Source organism: Oryzias latipes, chromosome 13 (genome assembly GCF_002234675.1).
Source record: "Oryzias latipes chromosome 13, ASM223467v1".
In the NCBI taxonomy this organism is placed as follows: Eukaryota; Metazoa; Chordata; class Actinopteri; order Beloniformes; family Adrianichthyidae; genus Oryzias; species Oryzias latipes.
The window spans coordinates 12341650-12357189 of record NC_019871.2 but is presented as its reverse complement, the minus strand read 5'-3'; the positions used below and the strand labels follow the sequence as shown (position 1 = coordinate 12357189).

The 15540-nt window shown below is 37.8% G+C and overlaps 1 protein-coding gene across 2 annotated transcripts; it reads right to left on the bottom strand.

Moving 5' to 3' along the window:
• Nucleotides 1–8195: 8195 nt before the first annotated feature.
• LOC101169716 (microtubule-associated protein 6 homolog) lies at nt 8196–15343 on the bottom strand. Of its 2 annotated transcripts, XM_011482470.3 has the most exons (4): nt 14405–15343; nt 12416–12629; nt 12118–12166; nt 9871–9979 (listed from the first exon to the last, which is right to left on the bottom strand). In XM_011482470.3, exons 1-3 carry the CDS (start codon nt 15112–15114, stop codon nt 12122–12124), a joined length of 969 nt encoding a protein of 322 aa, XP_011480772.1. In that variant the 5' UTR covers nt 15115–15343; the 3' UTR covers nt 9871–9979; nt 12118–12121. The 2 variants fall into 2 exon arrangements, with proteins under 2 accessions (XP_004075400.1, XP_011480772.1); XM_004075352.3 differs by lacking the exon at nt 12118–12166 and having other exon boundaries at nt 8196–9979; nt 14405–15341.
• Between the last annotated feature and the right edge of the window lie 197 nt (nt 15344–15540).

Below are 15540 nucleotides of genomic sequence, written 5' to 3'. Positions count from 1 at the left end.
TTTGAGTGACAACCAATTGTGTATATCAGACCAAAATATTTTAACCTGGTTGCAACTGTAAAACAGATGTTCTAATGTTTCAGTTTCAGATGAACAGAATATGCATGGTTCCGATTCAAATTTGAATCTTTTATGTAAAAAATCTCCAACAGGGTAAATTTTAGATATTATTTTAAAATGCGTTTCTTTCATTTTAGGAGGAAGTGGGTACTTTGTGTATAAAGAAAAAGATTTGTTCATTTGGGTGGTTTCTAAATCGCATCTATTGTTTATACTAAAGTTGCAGAAAATTAATTGTTTAAAGGTTAGAGTTATTAATTTATTGTTGCATTTTTTATCTTTTAGGGGAATATTATTAATTTTCAGCTCCGAAAGTTGTGGTTTGATTTCATTGTATTGTAGTATGTTTTGAATGAGATTAAGTAGAGGTATGGGAATTGCTTTACAGACTTTGTTATAACAGTTACTAGAATCCTTAATCTTGTATTTGGTTACAAACTCATAGTATGATAACAGCCTTCCATCAGTACGCATCAAGTCATGGACAAAATACACACCATTATCATACCATTCAGACATAAACAAGGATTTCTTGTTTACAGTTATAAATCTGTTGTTCCATAAAACAGTGTTGTGAGGGGAGAAGTTATGGTTGAAAAGCATCTTCCCAAATTCTAAGGCTTGTTTGTAAAAGTTTGATAGTTTTATTGGTACTTTTGAAATATTATAATCACACTTCAGCAAAAACTCCAGTCCCCCGATCTTACCGAAGAGTTTGTTTGGGATATGATACCACATAGAATGAGGCTGGGAAATACAGCCTTTTAACCATTTCATTCTAAAAGCTACAATCTGTGATTCAACATCTAAAGCTTTTAAACCGCCATTTTTATAATCTCTGACCAATTGTGATTTTCGTATATAGTGAGTCTTATTTTTCCAAATAAATTTAAAGAGAATAGAATTAGACAACTTGATGTTCTTTGGGGATGTATATAATGAGTGACAGGGATACACAAGTCTTGAAAAACCTTCCGCTTTGGATAATAGAATGCGGCCAAATATTGATAGGCCACGTCCCAACCATTGATTTAAAGTTTTCTGTATTGTTTTTAGTCTGGGAGTGATATTTACACTTTCTCTATCATTACTATTTTTTGTTATTATTAGACCAAGATATTTCACTTCACTTTTTACAGGTATGTTTTCAATAATACTTTGATTGCAGGTATGTATAGGTAAGATTTCACATTTTTTGAGATTTAGGGTAAGGCCAGATGCTCTTGAAAACAAAAGTATTTTATTGATAACAACAGGTACCATATTTTTATTCTTTAAAAATAAAGCTGTTACCAAGATGGCGGAATAAGCGGTTACTTTTTTTGGGGCTCCGACGCTTTACCTGAAATAATAACTCTTTCTATATGACAAGTTCAACCAAAGCTAAAGAAAATACCAGCAAAGAACTCTCAAACCGATTCAGCTTGAAAGAGGTTTGTTTACCACTGTTTTCGTTATATTTTTCAAACTTCGACGTGAAGAAATGGCTAACACTAGCAAAGACCATGAGTACCATCTAGTGGCTTCAGGACAGACGTGCAGCGAGGGAGAAGTTGAATGGATGGAGGAACAGGAAGACATCTCACAAGATCAGACGAGAGTCAACAGACATCATACACCGGTAAAAAGCCCAAACCCTAAAAAGATTAAAAAGAATGCTCAACAAGAACGCAAGGAGGAAATATCCAACAGTGTCCTCTTTAACGCGATTCAGACCCTGACCTGACAACCAAGTTTGACACTCAAAGCGAATATCTGAAAGGATATGAGTTTCAACTGCAAGAGATCACAGATGCAGTTAAACAAGTTAAAGAATCTGTTGATGCAAATACAGCTGCTGTTAAAAGTGTTGTGGAAGATGTGAACCGCCTCAAACTGCAGATGGTGTCTATGCAAAAAGAAAATGCTTCTCTCCGTGAAATGTGTCTGGAACATGCAAGATATAAAAGAAGATGGTCTTTGCGACTTATTGGCCTTCCTGAGAAAGAAGGGGAAATCACACGAGATGAAACTCTCAAGATCCTTTCCAAAGTGATGTCGGTCAACGTTGAGGAACTACGACACTCAGTGGACACAGTGCATCGGCTGGGACAGAAAGGAAAAAATAACCAACCAAGACAGATTATCATCCAGTTTGGAATGAGAGTTGTTCGAGACCAAGTCTGGAGAATGTCAAAAAATGCAAAAATCTGCAAAGATCTAAATGTTCGCTTCAAAGAAGACTTTTGCAAAGAAGACAGGGAGACTCGTCAGCGTCTTTGGCCGAAAGTGGAGGAGGCGAGGAAGAGAGGACTCAAGGCCTTTTTAAAGGACGGCTACGCGGTCATCGATGGTCATCAGGTCACTGCTTGAAACCAACACTCCTTCATCTAGACGGAATGGACAAAGACATCTTCCTGAAGAAGAAGAGAGAAAATAAATCCAAAGCCGGTATGTTTATGTTATTGTGTTGAATGTTATTACAGCTTTGAGGAAACAGATTAGAAAAATGTGAAATTGCATTATAGCCCTTTATGGAGTTAATTGCTTTCCAGCTATTCTTTATGGTTCTTTCTTTGTTATCTTTAAATGTTCGTGGTTTTAAGAATGTAACAAAGCGCAAGGCAATTTTTCTTTACTGTAAGGCACAAGTTAACGTGAACTGTTTTTTCTTTCAAGAGACACACAGTAGTGAAGAAGATTTTGATTTTTGGAAATCTCAGTGGGGCAGTGGAAACATTTATTTATCTCATGGAAGTCCTCGTTCAGCAGGAGTGGCAATTTTCTTACATAATTTTGATGGTAAAATTGTTGATCATAAAAGTGACACAGAAGGTCATTGGCTAATGGTTTACATTGAGGTGGACGACACTAAATATATTCTTGTTAACATTTATGGTTTCAATAATAGGACAAAAAATCAGAAATTCCTCACAAATATAAATCACAAGATAATCAACTGGAAACAGATGTATGCAACTGAAAAGATTATTGTTGCAGGTGATTTTAACGTAGTACCAGATGAAAACCAAGACAGACATCCAACTCAACACAACTCTCCTCATTTCAATAAAATTATTTCTGAATTTTCTAACTCTCTCGACCTTATCGACATTTGGCGTAGACAAAATCCAAATAAGCTTCAATACACCTGGAATAACTCTCAACACTCTCAACGCTCAAGGATAGATTACTGGTTAGTAACAAGTAATCTAACATCTTCAACCTTGAATTGTAATATCTCCCACTCTCCTCTCACTGACCACTGTGCTATCACTTTGGCTCTTTCCCCTGAAAAAAATCAACCAAAAAATGGAACATCCCACTGGAAATTCAATAATAGCCTTTTAAATAACAAAAACTTTTGTAAAAAAATCAAATCACTTATTCCTGAAATAAAAGAAATACAATACCTGTCTCCTATTAATAGATGGGAGTGGTTGAAATTTAATATTAGAAAAATTGCAATTGTAGAAGGAAAAATTTTGGCTAGAAAAAAAAGACAAGAACAGACTGAAATAATTTCAAAATTAAACACTTTGTGTAATTTAACTAAACTGAGTGAGGAAAATGTCATTGAAATTAACAAATTGCAATCTAAATTAGATGAACTCTATACCGAAAAAGCCAAAGGAGCATTTATTCGTTCAAAGGCAAAGTGGATGGAAGATGGAGAAAAAAATTCAACTTACTTTTTTAACTAGGAAAAAAGTAGACAAAGGAAAAAAACAATCACTAAGTTACAGATAGAAAACTCTCTAGTAGACGATCAAAACAATATTGAGGACTATATCACCAACTTCTATAAAAATCTTTACACTACTCAATATTCAAATCAAAACACACTTTTATTTGAAAGGTTAATCTATGATAAAGTCCCTAAAATAGACAAGACATTTAGAGATCTCATGGAATCTGAACTTACTATAGATGAGCTTGATAAAGCTGTTTCCCAGATGGCCAGTGGTAAATCACCTGGACCTGATGGAATTACAGCTGAGTTCTACAAACACTTTTGGACTGACATCAGAGAAATGTTATTTGAGGCATTCAATGAATGCATCGACGAACAGATGTTGTCACCTACAATGAAAAGAGGCATTATTTCCCTGTTACCCAAACCAGGCAAAGATGTGTTATTAATTGATAATTGGAGACCAATCACACTTCTTTGTTGTGACTATAAAATACTAGCACATATCTATGCTAACAGACTGAAATCAGGAATATCTCAGATCATAGACGAATCACAATCAGCATTTATTAAGGGGAGACATATTCACCACCACACTCGCTTAATCTTAGATATATTAGATTACAATCAAATTATTCCTCAGGATAGTCTTATCCTTTTTTTGGATTTTTTTAAGGCCTTCGACTCATTAGAACACGCCTTTTTGTTTAATGCCTTGAAAACCTTTGGCTTTGAATCAAAATTTTGTAACATAATTAAAATGTTCTACAAAGACATAAGTAGCAACATTGCACTCAACCGAGGTTTCTCAAACAGTTTTCCTGTTAATAGAGGTGTTCGCCAAGGATGTCCAATTAGCCCGCTGTTGTTCATAATTTCAGCAGAATTACTAGCTATCTTTCTTAAATATTCTCCAGATTTTGAGGGTATTAACATTTTCGACAGGGAATTTAAAATTAGTCAATTTGCTGATGAGATATAAGAACATGTAACAACAAGAAGCATTGATCTGCCCTCAAAAAATATTATTCGGATTTTTTTTTTTAAAAATCGGGTTTGAGTGACAATCTCTTCTCACAATGGACTTTGAGATGGGTCCATTCTCACTGCGCTGTTCATGTGACCCTGCCCACTTTTATGAACATTGATACTTTCTGCGTCAGTTTGATTTAAATAAATGCGCACAGTTGAAAAAAAAAACAGAAATTAAGTTTATCATGGTGAAATTAAAACCCTGTGATAATAATATTGAAACCTTTGACGATGAGATAGATGACAGGCAGGAGGTAGTTTACTTTGTATTTACTTTCTATTTATTTCTATTTATTGTAAACTTAAAATATTCTATTTAGGACGAAGAAGTATTCACTATACTAAAACTACTTGTAGATATAGTATACTCCCTTTACTTACACTTAAGTGTACTTTATAAGAGTATTTACTGGTGTATTACTATTTGCTAAGGATCAAGATATCCGACTAATTAATCACAAACATTTAATTTGTTTTACCTTAATAAACCACTGATTGCTTTTTGAAAATATACAAAATGTAAGTTTTTTGGTAACAATACTTTCAGGAAAATAAATCTGTCAAAGTGTTGTGAATTCATCCAAATTTATTTTTCCAACCAATTGAATAATGCTAACAATAGCATCAGCATCAATAACAGCAACAACCGCAACAATATAAGTTGCTTGTACTTAATGTATCAAAATAAGAACATCACAATACAATTCTAATATTCTAGTTAATAATTTAAAAAGTTGCTTTAAAATCTTTATTCACATTTTTCTGCTTTTGTGCATTGCTGTAATTTTCATTTTGTCAATATCCTGTTTTACTGTAATAGGATGTTATTTCTACAATTGTTTGCAAACATTAATACATATACAGTACAGACCAAAGGTCTGTACTGTATATGTATTAATACACACCTTCCCATTCAAATGAATGGGAAGGTGTGTCCAAACGTTTGGTCTGTACTGTGTGTTTATATATATATATATATAGAGAGAGAGAGAGAGAGAGAGAGAGAGAGAGAGAGAGAGAGAGAGAGAGAGAGAGAGAGAGAGAGAGAGAGAGAGAGAGACAGTCCAGATATTGCTTGTCGCTTGGTTAGGCCAAAGATCACTCATGATTGCCCTCAAGAATTCTGCAAACATGTATTGTCCAAGTTGTTGCAGATCTTCTCCAGCAGAGGTCAGAGTTTGTTCACAGGTAGAGAAATGGGAAATGTGGGAAATAACAACTCAGCTTCACAAAAAAGCAGCTTCTGCTCTGAATCAAATCATATCCATGTCAAGCTGATTCTGTATCCGTGACCAGGCAAATGAGAGACCCATGTGTTATCCTGTATAAGTTCACACTGTTAGTTGTATTTGTATTGACACTCTTTATCAAATCTTTTGTTGTTTTTAAATAGAAACTGAGAGGATCTTCATAAAAGAACCTTTACATTTAAATGTCATTTCCATTATAAAACAAAGTCAGACAAGGCCTCTGTAGAGACATGATAGAGTTGAGAGGGTAGATTTTGGCCACTTCCATTGCCTTCCCTGAGCTATTAATCAATATTTCATGCTGCTCTGTAAACACAAGGGTCCATAACCCCTGATTTATTCATACAGCTTTACATCCAGATGGCTGATTTACAGGAAAATGACCACCAGAGTCCCACACCATGGAGAAAAGAAAATGCAATTTTCACGTTTCACATTAATGTCTTTTTAAAACAATTTATTCTTTATGCCTAAAAGAGAAAATCCTGTAACCTTTGCCCAACCATACATGTTGTACTGTAAAGGAACTCATATTAAACCAGCGTTAAGTTGATATAAATGACATTAGGTTGAAACTTTTGCTGAGTTAATACAAAAAGAATTAAAATTCAATTGTAATAGCTAAAAAAATGCATTTAAAAACTGTTAAAAATAACGATGTATAAAAGGATTATGTTTTGAATTTACTGTAATTTAATGGGATTTCTACTTCAGAACTCTAAATAATGACTCGGCAATTTTCGTGTTAAAGTGATAAATTAAGAAAGCAAGGCAACCAACATGCATAAATGCACAGGTGCAAAGGTTTTCAATATTTACTTTCCTGTTTATATTTTTATTTCACACCAGTTTTACAGACACCCCACACACACCTACACACACAGGCAAAATCCAATGACAAAGCAAAATCAGGCTCTGCAAGTTGCGTAAGCACACTGACCTTTTTTTAGGACGCTTTAACCAGAGCGTTGGTGCATCTAAGAGCATCTTTGAGCTGCAATTGCACTGGAAACAACATGTAATTCGATAAACATGTTTCTACTTCACACAATTTATCCACCATCATAGCTCTGACAGTTAATTATGGCCCGCACTGACTGCAAGGACCATATTGTTTTCTCTTTTTAAGTTGTAAAAAATGCTTCTTAAAATCTAAAAATGTGTATACTTGTTATATACCTTAAGCATCACCTCACTGAAAGCTGCTCTTATTTTTTTCAGGAAGGTGGTTGGGATCAGTGTGCAGATTTCCAGAGTGTCGTTCATTTCCCAGAGTAGCCAAAAATTGAAAGGAAGTTGAAGATTTATATTTCGACCAAGAAAAAAAGGAGACGACTTTGGAAAAGTTGGCACAGAGATGACACGAACCTGAAAATAGCTTGATGAATCTAGTCCAGCCCATATGAGCTAGAAAAATATAAAAAAGAAAGGAAGAAATCTATAAACATCAAGAGTCTGCTGAGCTGTTAAGGTCATTCCTGAGACAATCTGTGGCTGTCAGTGCTGCCAAATACTAAGTGCAGGGTCTAAATAATTAAGATAATGGGATGCCACTGTTTATTGGTGATAAATCAGCAAAGCAGGAGTTATCTCATCAAAAAGGCAACTGTTGTGAGAATTCACTCTGTTTAGATTGCTTTAGATCAATTTCACAACTTTATTGATAATAATGGTAAGTTTTTATTGTAATTTATGAATTAATTAACTTTTTTAGTAAGAGTCTGATCAAAATTGATTGACTCAATTAGGCCAAGCAGAAGAATCTCTGGGGACCATCACACACTTACAGTAGAGCAAAACACAAGTAAACTTGTGGTTAAACTATTAATGTAATTAAAAATTGCTTATGCAATCAATGGCTTGTCATTGTTTTTTTTTACTTTAACTCCTTTTTTTTAAAAAACGTTTTATTGCTCAGCTTGATAAGAATTTGTGATTTTTATACATTTTTACATGGGACTCTTGGCCAGGGCCCCCTTGAAAAAGAGATCTTTGATTCTCTGAGGGACTTTCTGGTTAAATAAAGGAGAAATAAATAGATAATATCTGGCAACATATACCATATTTTTAATTGAAGGTTTTAAATTTAAATTCCTAAAACGTTGGTGTGTACGTATATCAAACACTTTGAACATCTTTAACATCTGCTGGAAACATAAATAGTAAAAGAAGACACGGGATCTGTTGCATCAGTTTTAATCAGTTCTTTCAAAGCAAGCTGAGAATACAAGCACAAATCACAACATGTCTGCAGTGGTGTTACATCCTCCTTCCTGGCGTGACGCCACACACAGGTCAACTCAGACAGCATTATCGGATGAGAAGGATAGCACCAAGGTGTTGGGAGTGCATAGCAGCACTTCTAGTGGTTGGGTTCGAGTTGGTACGAATAGGCTAACACACAGTCACACACTCGCTGACACACAAAGAGAAGCAGAAACTTAACCCTTGTGCTATCCTAGGCACTTTAACGTTGGGAGTTGGGTCATCTAGACCCCACAAGACAGTCCGGTGAACCTTTTTCTTAAATGATTTGTGATCTTCACTGGTTTCCATGGATTACATGAAATCTTTCCACCTTTATCCACCTTTGTCATGGTAGGGAGAACACGTCAATGTAAGGGTGGGGTCATAGGATAGCACAAGGGTTAAACCAGGATCACGGTTCACACACTATGGACCGCAGAGGTCACCACAACAAGGCTAGGCTGCTGTTGTAGCCATTTAACAACAGGAACGCACAATTTCACACAGCAGCAGCAGTTGTCCTTGCTGAGTCCTGGCTTAGCCTGTATCCTTCAAAACCTGGAGAGATCATCCAGTTCAGAAGAAACATTGTGTGAGTACAGCAGGTTTTCAAATGTTTAGGCTAATGTGTGTCTTAATTTTTTCCCCCTCTTTTTAAAATGACTTATCTTAAAGAGGATGGAGCACGATGCCACATTATATTCACCTTAAATCAGCGACATCAATGAAACCATATTGTCGGTGTCTTCACCTTACAGCTTCAACAGCCACTAGACTATGATTGTGTGTAGCTTTTGGAGTGATCTAAATCTATTCCTACACATGCATTTATCTGAACAGGTCTTTGTCTTTTGATGGCTTCATTTACAAGCTAGAATGAGACCGTGGCATACAGTCGGCTAAAATGCTGCTGCTCAATGAAAAACAAGGTCTGCCATGCAAGCTGTAGCAATTACATTCTAGCTAATTTGGTTCCTTAGCAACCAAACTGATGAAACCAGATACCATCCAGAACGATGCAGTGAAAACCAGGACCGTACAGCAGAGGCACTGTAATTAGAAAAACCATAAAACAGAGATTGCACTCTCATCAGGACCCCGTGTGATACAGCCTCAGAGAAAAAAACAAGCCATAACAAAAAAATAGCATCGCTTTTCATATTGTTGTTTTTTGAAACAATCATCCAAAAGCTCAGTCGTCCTCCATTTAGACAAAAGTAGAAATGCGCTTTCATACTCATGCATTCTGACGGCTCCTTCCAAACTCTAATGTGAAATAAAAAAAAAAATCATGTGCAAAATATGTGCGCAGTATCATAAAGCTGTTTTGTCCACCAAAGTACAAAAAAACTTTCACATGTACCCACACACGCCGTTTAAAGTGTTTGCATCCTTCTAAAAGCTAGACATTGGTGACCAATCAAAGGTGAACTATGCATGACAGACAACAGGTAAAGAGGTAAAACAAAGTCAAGAGATTTGCCTATTTTATAACCTGTCTACAGATGAACCCATCCTACTGCTTTGCTTCCGCCAGTCTATTGCTGATCTCTTTGCTTTTCTTCGTCACGGTTCCTTCGGGTTCTGATGGGCCCGCAGAAGGTTTCTTCTTAGTCGACTGGGAGCTAGCAATCTGCCTCTCTTTAGCTTTCTTTAACATTTTCCCTGTTGTTGTTGGTGCCTTTTTAGGTTTAAGGCGACTCTCTGGTTTATCCACCTGAAAGAGAGGAAACATCATAACTCTAAAAGTAACCTGAAAGGGAAAAGGGACATAACTTGTGTTAGATTGGGAAATGTACAACTGAATTCTTGATTAGATCATGAAAAGATCCTTCCTTAACAAACAAGCTTCAGTAAGTACACTTAGCTTAGCATAAAAGCAAGGAACGGTTCTTTTATTTCAGTTTGGTGTCACTGGAAGGTAAAGCGGTAAGTGATAAATACTTGTTAAAGTTAACCCTGGCTTTCTTTAAGCGCTTACACAGTTTTATCCTAAACTAGGTTACGGTATACCATTAAGACTTGCAAGAAAAAAGGTTTATTGCAGGCCTTCATCCGGCAAATTTCGGAGTGCTAAAACACTGCAGAAATACAAGTATTTTTTTTTATTTTGTTTTGTTTTGCAATACTTAACAGTGTGTGGAAGTTCTCTTTGTTTTTCTGTTTGACGTCACCTTTTCTGACACACCTGTCTTTAGTTGCTATGCAGTAAGGACTTAGTATGACTTTCTCGTCATACTAAACTAAGGCTATGTCCAAATTCCCTTACTGCCCCCTAACTACTTCAAAACATTTTTGTGCCGCACTATCTATCTTTTTTTCTTTTCTTTTTTTTAATACACAATATAACGTCGCTGATTTCCCGGAGTGAAGAACTAATAGGCCTAAGTATGAACATTTTACAAACACCATTTCTAATTCCACTGTGTTCTGATGGGGAAAACTTGGATGGTTTATTAAAAAAATACATTTAAATACATTTTTTTTGGCCAAAAACTGTTCAAACACAAATGCATTGTGGTCTATATTCGCCAATCTACTGAGCATCGCTGCACACTCGTTTTTCGTTGAGACTTCTGCGAAATATTTAGGGGAAACTCGATTTTGGAATTATAGGTTTGGACAGCACTACAAAATGCTGGACGCACTCTATAGTGCACTGTGTATTTTATTTAGCAGATTTATGCTAAGCTATGTTTGTCTATTTCTGCAACCGCATTACATTTACCCAGATAATACTTCAAAAGCTCTGTAGATCCAACTCTTTTTTTTCACAAGAAAACAAATTAACACATTTCCCAAAAACAATTAAAGAAATAACTCTTCTTATTTTGGAGTCATCCCCCCTTCTTAGCATGCATGCATACATACCTGTTTATTCAAATACCTTAAATTAAAAATGACAAATGATACCTTAAGGCAGATGTGTTACTTGCAAACACGTGGTTAGTGCAATGATAAGAAAAAAACACACAAGAAGTGTGTTTGTGCCCTTCTAACAAAAGAATGTGGTTTGTGCAGTTTTTACCATCAATTTACCTTCTGTAAAAGAAAAAATTGGCACACAAGGTATATTAGACTTTTTATAAATGATGTTAGTAATACGCTTTCAAGAATAAACATTCTGGTTCAGCCATTATTATTTGAGGCAGAACTGAGCAGGCTTGCAGTTTGGAATGGTGCATTCAAATGCAATTGGTGAAAACGTGGGTGTGGAGATAAATGTGACCTTTAGCAAGACACCTGGCATGTCACTGTTTTTCAGGAGTTGCCAAAGCAAATATAACACTGATGGAGGGGCTCCCAGGTTTTCAAGTAACTTGGGAGTGCAACAATAAGATTGCACAACATGCTCTATCCCTAACCCTCTAAACAAATGAACCTTACAAAAGTATCTACTGATAATAGTGGCCCATCAATAAATGAGTGCTTCATTTATTCAAATGAGAGTAGGTGTAATGTGGGAAGGCTGTAGACCAAACTTTATCACAATAAATACGGGAAAAAAACTTTAATTTTAAGGCACTGTTTTAAAATTTCAGAGAAACTAAGAGACGTTGTACCGATAAAATTTACATTTTCCCAGAATTTAGTACCAAGATGCACAAACTGGACTAAAGCAAAAAGCACAACATCATCAGCATAAAAACAGAAGGTAATATATAATAAACTGTGAATGCACAATTTTCTTTTTTCAATGCCAAACATCCTGAAACCTAAACCATCAAAGACAGTGTTTGGTGAAGGTAGGTGAGCTCACAGATGCTAAACCTTCTGCATTCGTGTCTGTCCATAATGCACAGTCACGTTAGTTTGGTCAGCCTGCATGCCTTCCAGAAGAAACAGAGAACACACCTGACTACAGCAGGTTAAGAACAGAGCTGCTCTCAGCCTCTGAGAAGTCCTACAAGAACAAGAAAGGAAGTGGCCACATGAACACACCACTGTGCACACACATGATTCAAAGTCTTTCTACACAGAGTTAGTTGTTAAGGAGTTTTAATCGGGATTTATAGACGTTTAACCACAATCATTTGTCTTTAGGTTAGTTTTTTTTGTGCAAAAAACAAGAAGTTAGTTGCAGAAGATCTAGAAAACAGCGAGCTGACTGCACTCAGATTGAAAACTGTGGGGTTCAAAGTGGACCTCTCACCTTGGCGGCCTCCTTTCCAGGCTCGCTGTACAGACTGCGTATCCTCCTGCGTTCCAGCAGCTTGTTATCTGACTCCTTTGGCTTCACCTGCTCCCCCTTGTAGGTGGCACTGTAGCTGGTCTCCAGACTGGTCTCCTCCATGGGCGGCTTATACTGAGACGTGGCTTTGATAGCCTTCACTGGCTTCACGTCTTTGTACGCCTTGAACTCAGTCCTGCAGAAATATAAGTTCGATTCAGGCTGCAGCTGATGATTACTTATTTATAATTCGACACAAACACAAATCAATCAAATGAATCAATAAAACTGGTTGTGTCAGCTTTACAAGGTTTTGTGTTACAGTATTGATAAAAATGCACACTTGGTATAGATTTTACATGTAAATTGGACACCAGAAGCAGCAGCTTCTTCCTTTTATAAGATTTACACTGACAGGAAGTTGGGAAATCGTAAAACAGTAGTTTACGTGTATAATCAAAATAGAGCTTACCAAACATCTATAAATCAATAGAAAAAAAAATTTATTTGAAATTTTATCAACTGATATACACGAGAAACTGCATCTTTTAATAAAAAAAAAAAATTTTTTTCCTGTTTTAAGTTTTTGCACTTGTTGGGAGATAATTTTCTCTCAAGCATTTAATTGCAAATCCCATTTCTACTTCTATGTTTACTATTGAATGTTGTTTTTAAGGATACCAAGTGGCTTTTACTCTCTAATTTCCCCTTGGGGCTGAATAAAGTAATTAATCTACCTCCAAAGTTAACTGTACATTTTTCTTTCTATACTTGCTGCATTGTTTCAGCAAAATAGGACAAACTTCCTTTTCCCCCAAAAATGAATTGGACTCAAATCTGGGTCTTTCGAAGTCAATTAAAAATGCAAAAATATATTATGTTTGAAATAATAAACACAATATTTTAATATCTTACAATGGGAGAATATAAATAACTGTATGATGTGCAGAATTAATAAACTCAATCTTTTAGTTGCTGTTTGTTGTGGCATTTTTTATATGTTGGAATAGGCTTTTCTAGGTCTGGTCAGGTTTCTATTTTTCCTTGTTTTGCATCATAATATCTTCTCCTCGATTGAATCCTTTTAGGCTTTGGGTCTCGAACACTTAAATAGCCAAGTCTGATCGTGTCTCTCCTGATTTAACTATAAGCTTGGTGCAGTTTATCCATGACAGAGGTCTTCTACTGTATTTTAACTTAAATAAAGTGAAGCCAAAAAATGATTTAACCCTTGTGCTATCCTAGGCACTTTAACGTTGGGAGTTGGGTCATCTAGACCCACTAGACAGTGCGCTGAACATTTTTTCTTCAATGATTTGTGATCTTCACTGGTGTCCATGGATTACATGAAATCTTTCCACCTTTATCCACCTTTGTCATGGTAGGGAGAACACGTCAATGGAAGGGTGGGGTCATCTAAGATAGTACAAGGGATAACTCAGAAAGCTGGGATCTTTGAATTCACAGTTTTAATGATTGGACTCGTTTATGGATTATGGAATTTGATTGAATGACCTCAGAAATTACAGTCTGGACATGACTTAAAACAAAAAGTTCCCTTAAATTACTGATTTGTGGCCACAAATGAAAGCATTTTTATGCAAAACTAGTATTGTGTTTGCAAAGATTACTTTTGTGGGCTCAAATTTGTATCTTAGTACTAATTCCTAACACAAAATGCTCATTTGTGCACAAAAATATTATTTTGTGCTCACATAATACTAATGTGTTGACACAAATGAATGATTGGAGGAAACATTTGATGAATTTACATTTTTTATCCAGGGCTCCATAGAATGGATGAGGGGGGGGGGGGGGGGGGGGTCAGTGCTGCTCACATCCTCAGTATCAGTTGACTTTAGGTTGTAACATGAGACTCTGCTATCACGTCTCCTCTATTGGCTGTAGGTGATGGGGCGAAGGTTGATGATCAGTGCGTCCTGCAGGCCCTAATGGGGTGATGATGTTTACCTGTAGCAACTGGAAGTGGACATGACCTCCTTGATCTGTCTGTTGACTGCGTCTGCGGCTGCCCTGCTCTTCCGCAGCTCTGCGCTCGCCTTTGCAGACTCCTGCGGCCCCGGTTTGCCAGCCGCTCTCCTCTCCACAGACTTCTCCCTCTTCGTCACATCCTTCGACTCCTTCTCCTGCATCTTCTCCTCGATCTCGCTCTTCTCCACGCCGCTGTCGGCCTCGGCGGCCGCGTGCTCCTTCTTGCTGCTCCGCTCCGGCGCGGCGGTGGAGCTGGGTTTGGGGATCCACGGGTGGTCGTGCTTCTTCGGGATGGGCCATGGCTTGTAATCCTTTTGGTACTGAGTTTCGTTGTTGAATGGGGATGGCGGGGGTTGGTACTCGTTCCGGGGTTTGCAGCTGGGCTCGGGGCGCACTCCCCACGCCTTGAAGTCTTGGCGCATAACGGACGTAGCGGTGCCGGTTCTCCCCGCTGCGGCACCCGTGGCGGGCGGTGCCCTCGCCGCCTCCTGCTCCTCCGGATGCGGCTGGGTTTCTATGGCGATGGTTCCGACGACCCTCTGCTTGGGCTGCGGGTGGTGGGGCAGGTGGTGCACCTCGGCAGCGTCGGAGTATTTGGTGAAAACCAAAGGCACCGCGATGTCCCCTTTGTCCAGCTCGGTCCAAAAGCGGTTGATGCAGCAAGCGCGCGTGATGCACGGCCACGCCATGGTGACCAACTCTGGAAGGCCTGACTGAGGAAGATGCACGAACAAATCCCCCCACTTACGGTGCTGAGACCCTCCCTCTCCGCGCGCGCCTTTCTTACGTTTGCAGGCGCCCCGCGCGCGTCCAGACCCGCTCCTGCAGCTGCGTTTGACTTCAGTTCAGGACTCTCACGACTGCCGTAGCGCGCACATCGCCGTCTGGCTGTGTCTGAAAGCGGCCCCACCCACGTCCTTGTGATACCCCAGGATCGCACCCCCACCAGCGTCTGTCCAGCAGGGATGATGGCGCACAGCCGATCCATCCCGGAATCAATGTCCCATTTCTGAACAGGATTTATGATATCCTCAAACGTTCTCATTTACATTTATTTATAAAAAAAAGAAAACAATTTACAACTAAGGTCATGTGAGGGCACTGCACCTGAAAAA